Raw genomic sequence first — 19,453 nt, forward strand, 5'->3', positions numbered from 1 at the left:
ATTTTTATATTTTATTTATATTTCACTGACTTGCTTTAGAACTTTGCAGGGGCTGGCTTTGAACTCACAATCCTCCTGCCTCAACCTCCCAAGCCGCTGGAATTACAGGTGTGCACCCCTACATCCTATAATTTGGGTTGTTTATAGTCTTTCATTAGAGTATCAATAAGAAACTAATACAGAGGTTTCCAATAAGAAAAATAAGCTGAATATGAGACTGAGCAGCAGACGAGGCAGACCCAAGAGAGGCTGAACCTTTCAGCTTAAGGGGGAAACATGGGTTATGACACTGCAGGCCAGGATCTGTGATATGACAGATGGGACAAGGGGCAAAGGATATGAGATCCTGGAGGTCACTTAGCCCATGCCATAGAGTTGGGACTTCCTAGACCATGAGAAGCTTTGGAAAGTCTTTTGAAAATAAACACATGTAATCTGGTTAATGATTTGGTAAGGCCCTTCTGGCAGTGGGAAGGAGGATGAGTTAGGTAAAGATGAAGAAGGTAAAACATGAGTCAGAGAAACCACTCAGGAGATTTTTGTAGTTGTCCCAGCAAGAAATGATGGGAGAAGTGAGCTAGGTAAACAGTGAGAATGAATCAAGGGTCAGATTCAGGCACCATCACAGATGCAGAGGCAGGAAGACGCAGTGACTGCTTAGACGTGGGACGATAAAGATGAGGACAAATGGTCTCTGGTGTCGGTGACTGGGGGAACAGTGGACCAGGAAAGATGACTCAGGAAGAGGGCTGAAAGGAAAAGCTGATTTGGTAGCTCCATTTGGGTCATGACGGTTTTGTCGTCTAGTAGGTTAGTGGTGATGTCTGTGTAGTAGAAACAGGTCCAGATCTCAGGGGAGATGTCTGGTCTACCCTCACTGAAAATGACAGATTTTTTGTAGCCACTGGTGTACATACATCAGTGGTGCAAGCAAGCTGGGTGGACAAGCTCACCCAGAAGAGGAGACAGCAGAAGGCTGGGGCAGCAGCCTGGGATACTTTTGCTCAAGGGAAGGAAAAGAAGGAAACAGAAGCAAAGGAGGCTGAGAGCAAATGACCAAGGACAATGGGAAAGCCATGAGACCAAGGACCACACTAGCATTACTAGCCACTCAGCCCCCCATGTAAGGGTGGCTTACAGTGGACTTAGGAAAACATTTAGGATGAATCTAAATTGAAGAAGGCTGCAAGAAGAAGGGACTGTCTTGAGTAATGGTTTTAATTCTCTGGACCATCAAGAATTCCATAACTACACAGGCACATCCCTCCCCCTCCAGGCAGCCTGTGTCCTACAGGGAGGTTTGTTGGCAGAAGGAGTCTGAAACTCTCCATCCAAGCTATTCCTCTAGGATGGCTTAAACGAGACTAGTTTCTCCTGTCCTTTCATGGATCAGACAAATTATTTTCATTTCTCTTTTTTTTGTGTTTTTATTTCTTATTATACAAGTAATGTGTGATCATCATAAAAAAAATAGAAATAACCGCAGAAGCATATTAACATAAATAGTAAAAGCCCTTCAATCCTACTGTTCAGAAGTAACCACTATTAAAAAATTTGCAGGTCTTCCAGATGACATTTTGTGTTATAAACATGGGGTAATGCATTCTGTTCAACAGCTAACGTTTTTATTATTATGACTATTTCCATGCCAGTATACTACAGGGCTGCCTCATTGTTTTTAATGGTAGTTTTAATAGTACTCCATGGTTTGGATATGCCAGAATTTATTTAATCATTCTCCAATGTGCATTTGTAGTTATTTACAAATCTTCATTTTTGCAATTAATGTGATCCATGTCTTTGTGTGTGCATCTTTGCACACTTATGGGAGTTTTCAAGAAGACATTGGTAGAAATAGAATTGCAAGGTCATCGGGTATATAATGAGTGCTATTTAGTGTGAAGCATAAGGCTCTATCCATCATCACACGTGGCCAGATCCTATGCTCAGGAAGCTTGCTTCCTATTGAATTGTAAGTGCCATAGTACCATTATGTATATAAGTCCCAGAACTTCTCAAAATGGAAAAAGAAAAGATAAAAGAAAAAGAAAGAAGAATTACAGGGTCAAATGGTTCAATATTTAAATTTCTAATTAAGGCCATAAATTGTACTCCATGAAACCTTAATGGAAAATACTGAAAGGCTAAATAAATATTCACGTTTTCCTTTTTTAGGAAACATGTTTGGTGGATATCTGGCCTTTAACATATCTCCCTTCTCAGTTCTCAGGAATCATGATATCTTTCCACATTTGTTGATACCTAAAGTCAAAGCAGAGGGACTCAGAGATGGGTGATGTTAGCCCCATATGGGATATCCTAATGTGTGCCTGGGACCTCTGAGGAGTGGAGAAGTGAAATACCAACCTTCCAGATCCCTACAATAAGTAAATTACAGATTGATCTAGAAATCTGTAATAGTGCTTTTAATTCTGTAAAGAGTAAAATTGACATATTTCAACATATGAAAATTTTAAACTACAGATACTGTAAATATGTTTTTAAAACCGAAAAGCTGAAAATGTTATCTATGAAATAATAAAGGATTGATACCTAGAATAAATGAAGAGTTCTTACATATTAATAAGAAAATGGGCAAATAGTTATAAAAAGAGCTGTGTGTAATTAGGTGATTTTCAAACGAGAAATGCATATGACCAATATGTGAAGATTCTTGGTTTGTGGCAAAAGTAGATTTAGACTTCAATATTGGTGGGGCATGGGGCATGTTGTCAGAAGAGTTGTTCTTACACATTGCCATTTGGAAGTATGTATTAGTGCATCCTTTGGGTGGAAAGATGTGCTGTCTAGCACATTGCAAATGAGTAGACCCGTAATCCAGCAAAATTGTGTCTGTGAATTTGTCCGCTAAAGATATTGGTGCATGTGTACAAAGGTGAGATTAGCAGAATGCTTCCTGTAGCACATTTAGTTATTTTGATAGGTAAAACCTGTAAACGATCTACACATTCATCCAGGGGAGGGTGGTAAAATGAATTATCGTACATCTTTTTCTCATGAATATGATGTGGCACTTCAAAAAGATCTGTAAATAGACTGATGTAAAATATCTTCCACAAATGTGATTAATTTAAAAGAAATTTGTGTTTGATTAATTCATTTAGCCAATAGCTATGTTTGTAAGCATTTATGAATATTTATTAAAAGATCAGGGGAAATAAACACCAAATTGCTAGCATTCATTACTCTGGAAAGGACAATTTGGATGTTGGGTTTGGGGGACATTCACGTTCTGTGTCTGACACCATCCCAAATTTTGTATTCAAAATGATAGTGGTGAAGCAGAGGCAGGTCTGGGGACACTTACGTCTGTGATTTTGCTAATCGTCCATCCTGTTCTTTGATTTTGCAATGAAAGTGACATGAAGGCAAGTGTCATGGCCAACACACAAGGGAGAAACCACCTTGTGTCACGTCAGCCCCTGACATGATTTGAGGCACATCCACATGCTGTTCCCAGATACCACCTGTGCTCAGGTTCCACAAAGTCTCAACTGCCCCTAAGAGCTAGAAGGCTCTCTGGGTCACCTCTGTGGACCAGCTTCATGGAAATTAATTAGAGTCAGACTGTGTCCCCTGGGGCCGGGCTCCGGAGGATGCTGAAATCATTAGCAGTGATATTTAGCTACAGCTTCCTTTCCTGTTTTCTGAAAAATTGTTTCAGCCGAGAGGCCAGCAGACCAAGTTGTTGGCTAAGGACAGTAAAATTTTAATTTCCAGATACTTTGTGAGGGTCACTGAGGTGACAGTGACCTCAGAGAAGGGGGCATTTTTCATCAAACCAGAGATAGCAGTATGATCCTTCCCCTGACCCCTCAAAACTAAATTCCCTTTGCTATAAACACATATGTCATCCCTCCAACCCAGGGGGTAGTGACCATAGAAACAAATCATCCAAATATTTTGTTATTATTGTTTTGTTAAAATGCCCTTTGCACAATTTATGCTCCCTGACCATTGAATTGTAACTAGCTTTTTCTGTCTATTTCTTTTCTCAAAACTATACATAGGAGCAAAGAAAGAAGCACAAAAAGATCAAGATGCCAATAAACCTACTGTTTCATCTCCTAAGAGAACAGCAGCTTCTACCACCAAGCTTCATTCACCAGGTATTTAAGAGGTGTGATCTGTGTTATTTGGGGAGGAAACTTGGAGTCAGTTTGATTCAAATGCTACTGACAGAGCAATGCCAGCCTGTGTGTTAGTGGTGATTGTCCAGGGGTGGACGTACATAGGCTGATGTTGTCTGACTCCAGTTACAACGAGCCAGTCGCCGGCATCATCTTCACCTTCAAAAACAATATGTGATGATGTGTTTAAGTGGGAGATTTCTTTGTGTAGTTGCGTGTGCTATTCCAACAGCATGTAGAAATAATTTATAATTGGAAATCGACATCAAAGACCTCACCTTGAGAAATATTTTTTTTTTCCTAAAGCAGAGAAAAACAGAAACAATGGATATCAAATGATGGCTATCTTGTCAGTGAGGAAAACAGCTGTTTACATTCAGATCTGAATAGGTTGTGTAAGATCCCTTGAAATAAGTTGAAACTTAATTTTGAATGTTCATATTATGAGGCACTAACTCCTCTGTAGAACAGTCTGCAATATAATTTTAATGTATTTTTTTACCAGAAAATAGTGACTATGACAGAAGCTTATTTAATCTATTATTAAATGTCAGGTACTATCCTAAACTCTTTAAATGGATTAACTTATTTAATGTCCCAGTAACTCCATGAAACATGTACCATTATTGTTCCCCCCTTTACATGTGAGAAAACTGAGGTCCAGAGATTTTAACTAATTTCCCTAATGTCCCAGCAATAAAGACACAGGAGTGCAGCCTTGGTGTGCTAATCAGCTTTTCATCACTGTGATAAATACCTGAGAAAAACACCTTAAAGGAAGAAAGACGTATTTCAGTTTGCTGTTTCAGAGGCTTCAGTCCATGGTTAGCTGGCTCCAAGGCAGCCACATGACAGAAGGGCAGGGCAGAAGATACTAAAATACAAATACAAATACAAATACTAAACTGTCCATGTGTAAAACATGCAATTTGATAAATTTTGACATGTGAAACAATTATATCAATCAAGATAACATACAATCCCTGATCCTCCAAATTTCATGGTGCCTACTGGAAATCCCTCCTGCTTAGCCTTCCACAGTTCCATCCCAATTCCCAATCACTGATCTGCTCTGTCACTATAATTTTTATTTTCTAAAGTTTTGTATAAATGGAATCATATCATATGTATGTTATTTTACCAACTTTTTTCACTCACCATAACTATTTTAAAATCAAACTTTGTAATAACAGTCCATGCCTTTTTATCAGAATTTTATTGGATAGAATTGTGTGGTTACCACAATTTACCTATCTTCCTGTTGATGGCCATTTGGGAACTTTTTTCTTTTCCTTTTAAAAGTGAAGCTACTATCACATTTGTACAAGTCTTGGTATGAATTCCTGATTTAATTTCTCTTGAGCAAATGGTAGCTTAGATGTTTAACTTCTTTAAAAGGTGCCAACTAGTTTTCCATAGTAGTTTACCTTTTCACATTCTCAACAGTGATCTATGAGAGTTGCAGTTCCTCCACATTCTTCCGAGAACTGCGTATGGTCAGTCTTTTTAATTGTTGGCATCTCATGAGTGTGTCATGGTATCTCATCATGGTTTTAATTTGCATTTGCCTAATAACTGATAACTTTATTATGTTGTATGTGGCTTGTTTTGCCTTCTTCTAATGGGATCTTTTGCAAGTAGATGTTCTGAATTTTAATGAAGCTAAATTCTTTTTTTCTTTTATGCACCTTGATTTTTGCTTTATCTGAAAAATATTTGCATAATTCAAAGTCACAAAGGTTTTCTCCTTCATTTTCTTCTAAAAGATCTAAAGATATAAGTTTCACATTTAAGTCTATGATCCATTTGAATTGACTTTTGTATGTAGAGTGAGATGTGTTTTGAATTTTTTTCTTGCATGAGGATATGCAACTAAGTAACTTCTGTTTTTATCTTTATGATTTCTTTTTTCTCTGGTTAAAATGGTTTTAACTGCTGATGTACTTAGTTTTCTAATATGCGTGTTTAGTATAATAAATTTCCCTCTATGGACTGTAATTGAACGCAATCTACAGCTTTTAATATGTTGGGTTTCAATCTTTCTTGAGTTCAAGATATTTTCAAATTTCCTTTTTTTGTTTCTCCTTTTGCATATGGTTATTTAGAAGTGTGACTTTTTGTTGTTGTTTGCCAGTGTTTGGGAACTTTCAATAAATCTTTCTCTTATTTATTTCAATTTATAATTCCATGTGGCTGGAGGACATCCTTTGGAAGATAAAATAAAGCCCTGTCTCTATACTTACCTCTAATACCAAATGTGTGGCGTTTTCACACTAAGAAATTCTCCCGATTCTCTGTGAATACCAGCTGGATTTCTTACAATTTATTTCAGTTCTGACACTAACTACCCATAGTTTAGCACAAACCCCACAGGTGAAGGACTCAATGTCACAAGACTTCCCCCTACCTCAAATGTCACAACTAGTTGGCGCTGTACTTCTGTCCAATCTGGCTACAAATTAGAGGAACCCACAACCCTGCCTTGGATTCTGTAATCTGCTATAACAGCTCATAGAACACAGGGAAACACTTTACTTACATTTACCAGTTTACTGTAAAGGACATGCCAAGGAATACAAGAACATATCCAGATGAAGATGTACATAGGAAAAGTCCAGAAAGTTCCCAAGCATAGGAGCTTCTGGCCCCATGGAGTTGGGGTGTGCCACATGGGTGTGTTTGCCCAACCCAGAAGCTCTCCAAACCTTGCAGTTTAGAGATTTTTATATAAGCTTTATCATAAGCTTATAATAAAAGGGGCTGGATCTGAATATTCACACTTCTAATCACGACTAGGTCTTTCTAGTGACCAGCCCTATCCTGAAGCTATTCACAATCCAATCCACTGAGTCTCCTCATTAAAATGAGAAATGCTCCCAGAACATTGCAAGGGGATTTAAGAGCTTTGTGTCAGGAATTGGGGGTCAAAGACCAAATATTAGAACAAAGGATGTACCTAGCACGTAATCACTCAGGAAATTACAAAAATTTTAGGGTCTCTGTGTCAGGAATTATGGGCAGAAACCAAGTATACACTTCTTTGTGACTTGGAGCCTTTTAAAATTTATTGAGATTTGTTTCAGGACCCACAGCAACGTTTATCTTAGTAAACGATTCTTGCCTACTTAGAGAAAATGTCTATCCTGCTTTTTCTATGTAAACTTTTCTACAAATATCATAAGCTGATTTGATGGATAGCATTGTTCAAGTATTCTGTACTACTCCTGGTTTTGTGTCTCCATCTTCTATCAGTAGTTAAGGAGAGCTTTGAGATCTAAAACTATAATTGTAGATTTGTCTTTATCTACTTTCAACTCAGTCAGCATTTGCTCCATGTATATGTATGTATGTAAATATATAGAGAGAACATATATGTCATATTTATACATATACATTATAAACTCATATTACATTGTAATTATTGTTGACTATCAGCACTCAGTTTTCATTTAAAGATATTTAAACCAGAAAAAAATATATATTTTTTCTTTTAGTTTCCATTTCTGGTATTCTTTATTCCTGTAGAGATCCAGATTTTCATCTGAAAAACTTTTCATTTTTCATCTGAAAAACTTCCTCTAAAGTTTTGTACATTGTGATTAAGTCTTTCAATTTTTGTTCACCTTCATTTTAATACACATTTTTTACTTTCTTCAGAATTCAAGTTCTGAAGTCAAGTTTTAAAAAAAAGTCAAGATATTTTTCCACTGACTTCTCGTTTAACTGGTTTCCAGTGAAAAGTCTTTTATATTTATCTTTGTTCCTTTATGCATAATGTGTATCCCCTCTCCAGCAGCTTTAAAAATATTCTATCCCTGATTTTGAACAATTTGATTATAATATGCCTTGGTATAATTTTCTTCCTTTTTTGTGCTTGAGATTCCTGGACCTATTTTTATCAAATTTGGAATATATTTGCCTTTGTTTTTCAATCATTTTTCAAAAAAATTTCAGTCCTTGTCCCTTATCCTCAAGTGCTCCAATTAAACATGTATTAGGCCACTTGAACTTATCCCACATCTCCAAACTCATACTCTGTTTATTTCTTGAGACTTTTTTTCCCTGTGTATCTTATTTTGGATAGTTTCTACAAGAGAAACTATCTTTTCACTGATCTTTCCTTTCTTTTTAAAATTCTTTTAAAATCGCATCCACTTATTAACTTACAGTTCTGTAGATCAGAAATCCAGGCGTGGCTTAACCAAGTTCTCTGCTCAGAGTATCACAACACTGAAATCAAGATGGTAGCCAGGCTGAGTTTTTGACTGAAGATTCTGGAAAACAATCTGCTTCCAAACTCATTCAGGTTGTCGTTAGAACCCAGTTCATTATAGTCATAGGCCTGAGATTCCTGTTTCTTTGCTGGAAGTCAGTTAGGGACCACCACCAGCTTATTTGGCTACCTATATTCCTTACCATGTGATGCCCTCCGTCTTTGAAGCAGTGATTATGTGATGAATCCTTCTCAAGTTTCAGATCTCTGAGCTTCAGATCTCTGAACTTGACTATGTAGAAAACTTTGCTTTTATCCAGTTTACCTGCTTAAGTCAGTTTCACTCAATAAATCATAAATAATAATACGTCTTGATAAATAATACAGCATAATCACAAGAGTGAGATCTCAGCCAATTCGGTTTCCACTAGCCCTCAGGCCATTATGCAGGTGTCTTAGCTTGAGCTGCTCTAGACTATTAAGTCATCGACTTTGTGGCTTAGACATCATAAATTCACTTCTCAAAGCTCTAGAGTCTAGGAAATCCAAGGTCAAGGTGCTGGCTGATTTGATCCCTGATAAAAGCCCTCTTCCTCCCTAACAAGTGAAAGTCTTCTGGCTCTGTCTTACATGGGGAGAGAAGAGATCATCCTCCTTCCTGCCTCTTCTTAGGATAACACTAGTTCCATTCAGGAGGACTCCATAGACTACCTCTTAAAGGCACCTTCCAAATGCCATCACTTTGAGGATTAGGGCCTTAATATGGAAATTCCAAGGTGACACAAACGTTCAATCTATAGCAGCAGGATATTCACATGTAGGAGCAATATTTTGAAAAGTCTCAGTTTAGGATCTTTCCTGTCATAGGTGGAGTCCAAGCTCTGCCCCTGGAAAATGGTCAATGTGGAAATGCTACCTAGCCATGGTGGAGAGATCTGGGAGATATAATTTTTCTGTTCCTAAGCTCAAAAACTTGCTCCTTGCTTCTTTCTTTTTTTTTTTTTTTAATTTTTATTGTTGGCTGTTCAAAACATTACATAGTTCTTGATATATCATATTTCACAATTTGATTCAAGTGGGTTATGAGCTCCCATTTTTACCCCATATACAGATTGCAGAATCACATCAGTTACACATCCATTGATTTACATATTGCCATACTAGTGTCTGTTGTGTTCTGCTGCCTTTCCTATCCTCTACTATCCCCCCTCCCCTCCCCTCCCCTCCCCTCCCCTCTTCTCTCTCTGCTCCCTCTACTGACATTCGTTTGTCCCCCTTATATTATTTTTCCCTTTCCCCTCACTTCCTCTTGTATGTACTTTTGTATAACTCTGAGGGTCTCCTTCCATTTCCATGCATTTTCCCTTCTCTCTCCCTTTCCCTCCCACCTCTCATCCCTGTTTAATGTTAATCTTCTTCTCCTGCTCTTCGACCCTACTCTGTTCTTAGTTACTCTCCTTATATCAAAGAAGACATTTGGCATTTGTTTTTTAGGGATTGGCTAGCTTCACTTAGCATAATCTGCTCTAATGCCATCCATTTCCCTGTAAATTCTATGATTTTGTCATTTTTTAATGCAGAGTAATACTCCATTGTGTATAAATGCCACATTTTTTTTATCCATTCATCCATTGAAGGGCATCTAGGTTGGTTCCACAGTCTAGCTATTGTGAATTGTGCTGCTATGAACATAGATGTAGCAGTGTCCCTGTAGCATGCTCTTTTTAGGTCTTTAGGGAATAGACTGAGAAGGGGAATAGCTGGGTCAAATGGTGGCTCCATTCCCAGCTTTCCAAGAAATCTCCATACTGCTTTCCAAATTGGCTGCACCAATTTGCAGTCCCACCAGCAATGTACATGTGTACCCTTTTCCCCACATCCTCGCCAGCACTTGTTGTTGTTTGACTTCATAATGGCTGCCAATCTAACTGGAGTGAGATGGTATCTTAGGGTGGTTTTGATTTGCATTTCTCTGACTGCTAGAGATGGTGAGCATTTTTTCATGTACTTGTTGATTGATTGTATGTCCTCCTCTGAGAAGTGTCTGTTCAGGTCCTTGGCCCATTTGTTGATTGGGTTGTTTGTTCTCTTATTGTCTAATTTTTTGAGTTCTTTGTATACTCTGGATATTAGGGCTCTATCTGAAGTGTGAGGAGTAAAGATTTGTTCCCAGGATGTAGGCTCTCTATTTACCTCTCTTATTGTATCTTTTGCTGAGAAAAAAACTTTTTAGTTTGAGTAAGTCCCATTTGTTGATTCTAGTTATTAACTTTTGTGCTATGGGTGTCCTATTGAGGAATTTGGAGCCCGACCCCACAGTATGTAGATCGTAGCCAACTTTTTCTTCTATCAGACGGCGTGTCTCTGATTTGATATCAAGCTCCTTGATCCATTTTGAATTAACTTTTGTGCATGGCGAGAGAAAGGGATTCAGTTTCATTTTGTTGCATATGGATTTCCAGTTTTCCCAGCACCATTTGTTGAAGATGCTATCCTTCCTCCATTGCATGCTTTTAGCCCCTTTATCAAATATAAGGTAGTTGTAGTTTTGTGGATTGGTTTCTGTGTCCTCTATTCTGTACCATTGGTCCACCTGCCTGTTTTGGTACCAGTACCATGCTGTTTTTGTTACTATTGCTCTGTAGTATAGTTTGAAGTCTGGTATCGCTATACCGCCTGATTCACCCTTCCTGCTTAGCATTGTTTTTGCTATTCTGGGTCTTTTGTTTTTCCATATGAATTTCATGATTGCTTTCTCTATTTCTACAAGAAATGCCGTTGGGATTTTGATTGGCATTGCATTAAACCTATAGAGAACTTTTGGTAATATCGCCATTTTGATGATGTTAGTTCTGCCTATCCATGAACAGGGTATATTTTTCCATCTTCTAAGATCTTCTTCTATTTCTCTCTTTAGGGTTCTGTAGTTTTCATTGTATAAGTCTTTCACCTCTTTTGTTAGGTTGATTCCCAAGTATTTTATTTTTTTTGAAGATATTGTGAATGGAGTGGTTGTCCTCATTTCCATTTCAGAGGATTTGTCGCTGATATACAGGAATGCCTTTGATTTATGTGTGTTGATTTTATATCCTGCCACTTTGCTGAATTCATTTATTAGCTCTAATAGTTTCTTTGTAGACCCTTTTGGGTCTGCTAGGTATAGAATCATGTCATCTGCAAATAGTGATAATTTAAGTTCTTCTTTTCCTATTTTGATGCCTTTAATTTCTTTCGTCTGTCTAATTGCTCTGGCCAGTGTTTCGAGAACTATGTTGAACAGAAGTGGAGAGAGAGGGCATCCCTGTCTTGTTCCAGATTTTAGAGGGAATGCCTTCAATTTTTCTCCATTCAGAATGATGCTAGCCTGAGGCTTAGCATAGATTGCTTTTACAATATTGAGGTATGTTCCTGTTATCCCTAGTGTTTTCTAGAGTTTTGAACATAAAGGGATGCTGTACTTTGTCAAATGCTTTTTCTGCATCTATCAAGATGATCATATGATTCTTATTTTTAAGTCTATTGATGTGGTGAATAACATTTATCGATTTCCGTATATTGAACCAGCCTTGCATCCCAGGGATGAATCCTACTTGATCATGGTGCACAATTTTTTTGATAAGTTTTTGTATCCGAGTGGCCAGAATTTTATTGAGGATTTTTGCATCTAGGTTCATTAGAGATATTGGTCTGTAGTTTTCTTTCTTTGAAGTGTCTTTGTTTGGTTTAGGTATCAGGGTGATGTTGGCCTCGTAGAATGAATTTGGAAGTTCTCCCTCTTTTTCTATTTCCCGAAGTAGCTTGAAAAGTATTGGTATTAGTTCCTCTTTAAAGGTTTTGTAAAACTCTGCTGTATACCCATCTGGTCCTGGGCTTTTCTTAGTTGGTAGTCTTTTGATGGTTTCTTCTATTTCCTCAATTGATATTGGTCTGTTTAGGTTGTCTATATCCTCCTGACTCAATCTGGGCAGATCATATGACTTAAGAAATTTATCTATGCCTTCACTATCTTCTAATTTATTGGAGTATAAGGATTCAAAATAATTTTTGATTATCTTCTGTATTTCTGAAGTGTCTGTTGTGATATTGCCTCTTTCATCCTGTATGTTAGTAATTTGAGTTCTCTCTCTTCTTCTCTTCGCTAGCATGGCTAAGGGTCTGTCGATTTTGTTTATTTTTTCAAAGAACCAACTTTTAGTTTTGTCAATTTTTTCAATTGTTTCTTTTGTTTCGATTTCATTAATTTCAGCTCTGATTTTAATTATTTCTTGCCTTCTACTTCTTTTGCTGTTGTTTTGCTCTTCTTTTTCTAGGATTTTGAGATGAAGTATGAGATCATTTATTTGTTGGTTTTTTCTTTTTTTAAGGAATGAACTCCAAGCAATGAATTTTCCTCTTAGAACTGCTTTCAATGTGTCCCATAGATTCCGATATGTTGTGTCTGTGTTTTCATTAATCTCTAAGAATTTTTTAATTTCTTCCTTGATGTCTTCTGTAACCCATTGATCATTCAGTAACCTATTGTTCATTCTCCAAGTGATGTATGCTTTTCCCTTCCTTCTTTTATCGTTGATTTTCAGTTCCATTCCATTATGATCAGATAGGATGCATGGTATTATCTCTACTCCTTTATATTGTCTAAGAGTTTCCCTGTGACATAATATATGATCTATTTTTGAGAAGGATCCATGTGCTGCTGAGAAAAAAGTGTAACTGCTTGATGTTGGGTGGTATACTCTATATATGTCAATTAAGTCTAGGTTATTAATAGTGTTATTGAGTTCTATAGTTTCCTTATTCAACTTTTGTTTGGAAGATCTGTCCAGTGGTGATAGAGGTGTGTTGAAGTCTCCCATGATTATTGTATGGTGGTCTATTAGACTCTTGAACTTGAGAAGAGTTTGTTTGATGAACATAGCTGCACCATTGTTTGGGGCATATATATTTATGATTGTTATGTCTTGTTGGTGTATGGTTCCCTTGAGCAGTATGTAGTATCCCTCTTTATCCCTTTTGATTAACTTTGGCTTGAAATCTATTTTATTTGATATGAGTATGGATACTCCTGCTTGTTTCCGAAGTCCATATGAGTGATATGATTTTTCCCAACCTTTCACCTTCAGCCTATGTATGTCTTTTCCTATCAAATGCGTCTCCTGTAGGCAGCATATTGTTGGGTCTTGTTTTGTGACCCATTCTACTAGCCTGTGTCTCTTGATTGGTGAGTTTAAGCCATTAACATTTAGGGTTATTATTGAGATATGGGTTGTTCTTCCAGCCATATTTGTTTATTTATGTTACTAAACATGGTTTGTTTTCCTCTTTGATTATTTTCCCCCCTTTAGTGTCCTACCTCCCACTGTTGGTTTTCATTGTTATTTTCCATTTCCTCTTCCTGTAATGTTTTGCCAAGGATGTTTTGAAGAGATGGTTTTCTAGCTGCAAATTCTTTTAACTTTTGTTTATCGTGGAAGGTTTTAATTTCATCTTCCATCCTGAAGCTTAATTTCGCTGGAAACACAATTCTTGGTTGGAACCCATTTTCTTTCAGTGTTTGAAATATGTTATTCCAGGATCTTCTAGCTTTCAGAGTCTGTGTTGAAAGATCAGCTGTTATCCTGATTGGCTTACCCCTAAATGTGATCTGCTTCCTTTCTCTTGTAGCTTTTAAAATTCTCTCCTTATTCTGTATGTTGGGCATCTTCATTATAATGTGTCTAGGTGTGGGTCTCTTATGATTTTGCACATTCGGCGTCCTGTAGGCTTCTAGGATTTGGGGTTCTGTCTCATTCTTCAAGTCTGGGAAGTTTTCTCGTATTATTTCATTGAATAGATTGCTCAATCCTTTGGTTTGAAACTCTGTCCCTTCCTGTATCCCAATGACTCTTAAATTTGGTCTCTTGATGTTATCCCATATTTCTTGGATGTTCTGCTCATGGTTTCTTAACAGTCTTGCTGAGCTGTCTATGTTCTTTTCAAGTTGAAATACTTTATCTTCATTGTCTGATGTTCTGTCTTCTAAGTGTTCTACTCTGCTGGTAGTATTCTCAATTGAGTTTTTAAGTTGGCTTATTGCTTCCTGCATTTCTAGGATTTCTGTTTGTTTGTTTTTTATAACCTCTATTTCCCTGTGTAGTTGATCTTTTGCTTCTTGGATTTGTTTATGTAATTCATTGTTGAAGTGATCTTTCATTGTCTGATTTTGCTGTCTGATGTCTTCCTTGAGACTCCAGATCATCTGAAGCATGTATATCCTGAATTCTTTATCTGACATTCCATCTGCTGCAGCTATTACCTCTTCTAACGTTGAGTTGACCTGCATTTCTTGTGGTCCTTTCTTTCCTTGTCTCTTCATACTGTTCGCGTTCCTTTCTACTTAGTGAAACTGTTGTGCTATTGAATTTTCCCCCTATATATTTATATTGGTCTTGTATAGTTGCAAAGTCTCCCTCGCAGGCGCGGGCGGCGGCTCTGTCCCTCTGCGGGCCGCTAGGCTTGTTCTGTGGGTGGTCACAGTTCTGTCTACTTTGCAGGCACAGGCAGCGGCACTGCCCCTCTGCAGGTCTCTGGGGCTGTACTGCCAGTGGGTCGCAGGTCCGCCTACCTTGCAGGTGCGGGGGGGGGGGGCGGCTCTACCCTTCCTCAGGCCACTGGGCCTGTTCTGTCTCTCGGTTGCAGGTCTGGCCTGTTCTGATGGTGGTCACAGTTCCACCTACCTGGCAGGCGCGGGGGGTGGGGGGCGGCTCTGCCCCCCAGCAGGCCCCTGGGCCTGCTCTGTGCGTGGTCACAGTTCCCTCTACCTTGCCGGTGCAGGGGGAGGGGGCGGCTCTGCCTCTCAGCAGGCCGCTGCTCCTCTTCTGCCAGTGGGTCGCAGGCCCGCCTACCTTGCAGGAGTGATTGGAAGCTCTGTCCTGCCGCGGGCCACTGGGCCTTTTCTGTCCGTGGTCACAGTTCCACCTACCTGACAGGCGCGGGGGGTGGGGGGTGGCTCTGCCCCTCAGCAGGCCGCTGGGCCTGCTCTGTGCGTGGTCACAGTTCCCTCTACCTTGCCGGTGCAGGGGGAGGGGGCGGCTCTGCCTCTCAGCAGGTCGCTGCTCCTCTTCTGCCGGTGGGTCGCAGGCCCGCCTACCTTGCAGGAGTGATTGGACCTTGCTTCTTTCTTTACTCCTTTTTTTTTTTTTTTGGTACCGGGAATTGAACTCAGAGGCATTCTACCACTGAGCTACATCCCCAGCCCTATTTTGTATTTTAATAAGAGACAGGGTCTCACTGGGTTGCTTAGCACCTCATATTTACTGAGACTGGCTTTGAACTTGTGATCCTCCTGCCTCAGCCTCCCAAGCTTCTGGGATTACCCTTTACTCCTTTCTGATAATAGCTCTTCTTTCTTTACATTACTGAATATCAAGGATCAACTGAAACCCTTAGTGCCTACATCAGGTCTTTGAGCCTTCAAATGACATCAAGCTAGGAGAAGATTTCTGGTTGGTGAATTTAAGGAGTTCTCTCTCCTGCTGATAGGTAAATTGAATGAGGGAAAGGGCTATATTTTCCGTCATCTCTTCCATCCCTAAAACAAAACAAGCTAGAATAAACTTCCCCTGACCTTCATATTACTAATACTTTTCTCTCCCCATTTGTATGGCTTATGAAAGAATTGTTCATGCTCCTCATCTGTGTCCCTTTACTTATGGGTTAATCAGATATTTTTATCACTATAATAAAATACCTGAGATAACCAACTTATAAAGAAAAAAGGCTCATGGTTTCTGAAATTCCAGTGCATGATTAACCTCACTGTTTTTTGGGCCTGTGGCAAAGCAACACATCATGGCAAGTGTGTGTGGTAGAGAAAAACTACTGATATCACAAGCCAGGGAGCAAAAGAGGAAGAGGAAGTCCCCAGGGTCCCACTATCCCTTTCATGGGCATGCTCCCAGTGACATAAAGTGATTGAACTGGCTCAAAATCCTGGCTCAGTGGCCAACATGATCTGTGACCTTGGGAAAATTGCATAATTTCTCTGAGCCTCAGTTTCTTCTTCTCTAAAATGGGAATAATATTTATACCACAGTGTCAAGCTAAAGATAAGCAAAAAATTTTGGATTAAATGGCAGTAAAGTATCCCTGTGTTCAAATAGGTCTATGAAAATATCCTTAGCAAGTCTTTTTTATGAGGTAAATTATCATTCAAATATCATAAAGTTCACCCTTTGGTGTTTACAATTCAGTGGGTTTTAGTATATTCACAAGATTGTGTAATCATCATCTTCAATTCCAAAAATTTCCATCCCCAAAGAAAAATTCTGTTCTCATTATCAATCATTCTCATACACCAGCCCCTGTCAGCCACTTATCTGCTCTCTGCTTTATGGATGTAACTACCCTGGATGTTTCATATGAATGAAGTCATTCCATATGTGTCTGCTTTTTTCAGTTAGCATTAAGTTTTCAAGGATCAACCATGTCATCACATGAATCATCCCTTTTTATGTTTGAATAATATTCCACTGAATGGACATACCACATTTTGTTTATCTATGCATCACTTAGCATTTTGGGTTTTTTTTTTTTTTAACTTTCTGGCTACTCTTTGTAATGCTGTCATGAACATTTAAGTCACTTATCTTTTTCTAACAGTAGTGTCTAATCTACTATTAATTTCATCTGGTTTATTTTTCATCTCAGACATTGGGGGATGTATCTCTAGAATTTTTATTTGGGTCTTCTTCATCTTCTTTGTCTCTATTTAATATGTTGAGTCATCCCTGTATTTCTTAAGCATATAAATATAGCCATAATAATTGTTTTAATATCCTTATCAAGGAATTCTGTTCCCTGTTTCATTGGTCAGTTTCAATGGTTTGAAATTTTTCATTATGGTTTGTATATCCCTGCTTTTTTGCATGCCTGATAAATCTTTAGATGCCAAACATAGTGAATTTTTCCTCTTTGCGTGCTACATATATTTTTATTTCTATTTTTTAAAGCTTTTTCTTGGATAAAATTGCATTTCTTTTTTAAAAAAAAAAAAGTTGGATCAATCTGGTTCTTGCATGGCAGCTTCATCAACTAGGTACATCTAGTGGTCATCAGTTTCAGGATTTTTCCATACTACAGAGGCAAAAGCCCTCGGAGCACTGTCCTTGGTGCCCGTGAACATGAGCTGTTGTACTCCGGCTGGTGAAAACAGGGTCTGTGTCTGACCTCTGTGAACTCTAAGGACTGTTCCTCTTGTCCTTGACAGGGGTCTTTCCCCAGCCTCGGGTGCTTTCTTCACATTTCTCTCTTTGTGGAGCTCTGCCCTCTCTCTTCTTAACTCACGGATGTCCCTAGCTCCACTTAGGTCCCCTGATTTCCTGCATCACAGAGTTAATTGGTAGCCTTCCCCCATTTCTTTCCAACTCTTAGGAATCACTGGGCTTCATCACCTGAGGTTCAGTGTCTTGAAAAAACATTGGCTTATGTATTTTGGCCATGATTTTTTTGGTAGTTTGGGGGAGAGGGTAGGTCTGATCCTGCTCACTCTACCATGTCCAGAGATAGCTATATTTTTTTAGTATGAAAGTTTGGTGGTTACCATGCCACTACTGAACCACTATTTTTCAAACTCAAAGAAAGAAGAAGTTCAGGCTTAACCTTGATACATAGAACCCATGCTTCTTATAAATAAGTTTTCTGAAAATGAGAATATTTTATACCAACTTATATTTTATATAAATAGTGTTTATTTAGTTAATGAATTTTTCATGGTTGGCTTTAGAAGCCCTGATTGGATTGTACCTTCCTATTTTTTCTGTTCTCCTTTCCATCAAAATAGAAAAGAATCTGTTCCCTCCTCAGGGTTGGAGACACAGACCTCTGCTTTCTGGGGCATAACACATCGCTCCTTTGTTGTATGGCTGGATGCTGCCCAATTGCCTAATTTCTACCTCCACCCATACTTCAGACTGGCTGGAAGGACATTTCCCACCCTTATACCACCTCCTTTCCCCCTCAGTAGCCAATCCCAGGCAAACAGTTGCCAAGACCACATAGAAAAAACTGTGTGACACAGGAAACATTTTCTGAAATACACTTAGATTGGTTTAATAAAAATAAGCCCTAAGTCCTCAAAGAACTCAACTCATGTGTCCCCTGGGATGTCCTGCTGTCTGTTAGGATGTTGACCAAACTCACAGAGTGCTTTCCCTTAAACTGAGAAGCTATCAAAGCCTTGTCCCCTAATGACTTGCCTTCTGGTTTACAAGTGTGAAGGTCGCAGGCCTCCTCTGATATAAATATGCAGGCTCCAGTGTGGCACTCTCTGTTATTATATCCATTAAGCTTTCCAGTTTAAAAACTGAACCAAGCTTTTCTATCCATTCCAATCCTCTGGATAGTGCCCGGATGGCTGCAGATGAATTTTTAATATTCTCTTTCCATTTTCAAACCCTGTGTCCTCCCCAGTGCTCAGCCTTTGCACGCAACTGTTTACAGCTCAACCTCTGCACGCAAACTGTTTGCGTTCACCTTGGTGATGCTGTCAGTGTACTGGATTTCCCCAGGGGTCTCCAGGTTGCCAGTCGTCACTTAGATCAACACAGATTCAGTCTGCCCCAACCTGTCTGCTGCAGCTAGTACAATGGATGAAAAGAATTTGTGAATGGGCTACATTTGGACAGTAGGAGGTCCTTCTAGATTTAGAGTATGCCTAGAACCTCAGAGATGTAGAGTTGTTCAGCAGCGCTGGCACTGAAGGGGGAAGAACCCAGGGAAGGACAATCGGAAGACCCGAGATGCCCACCACTGTGCCTTGCTATTATCAGTCACAGAGAAAGTGCTCAACAAAAGTAGCCAAGCATTTTGGTCCCCGACAAACCTCAAGACATGAAGCATCCATGAGAAATCAGGTGTCTGTAGGGACTGGTACATTTTATATTTCATTCAAAAGCAGTACTTTGAGAATATGACTCATTAACAGGAAAAGGGAACACTTGCATATTGATGGTATGATTGTAAATTAGTACATCATTATGGAAAACAGCACGGGGGCTCCTCAAATAACTAAAGATAGAACTACCATATGATCCAGCCATCCCACTACTAGATA

General features: G+C 38.9%; 1 protein-coding gene across 3 annotated transcripts in view; it reads left to right on the top strand.

The window, feature by feature from the left end:
• Mtus2 (microtubule associated scaffold protein 2) overlaps positions 1 to 19,453 on the top strand; it is a 595,926-nt gene that overhangs the window by 435,743 nt on the left and 140,730 nt on the right. For all 3 annotated transcript variants that reach the window (XM_046454223.2, XM_046454224.2, XM_046454225.2), the window contains one exon: positions 4,032 to 4,130. In XM_046454223.2, the coding sequence (XP_046310179.1) occupies positions 4,032 to 4,130 (99 nt within the window). The remainder of the gene's footprint in view (positions 1 to 4,031; positions 4,131 to 19,453) is intronic.

This window comes from Marmota monax, unplaced genomic scaffold, assembly GCF_021218885.2.
Source record: "Marmota monax isolate L192 unplaced genomic scaffold, Marmota_monax_Labrador192_F-V1.1 WCK01_AAM20220418_F8-fsc00011, whole genome shotgun sequence".
Taxonomy (NCBI): Eukaryota; Metazoa; Chordata; class Mammalia; order Rodentia; family Sciuridae; genus Marmota; species Marmota monax.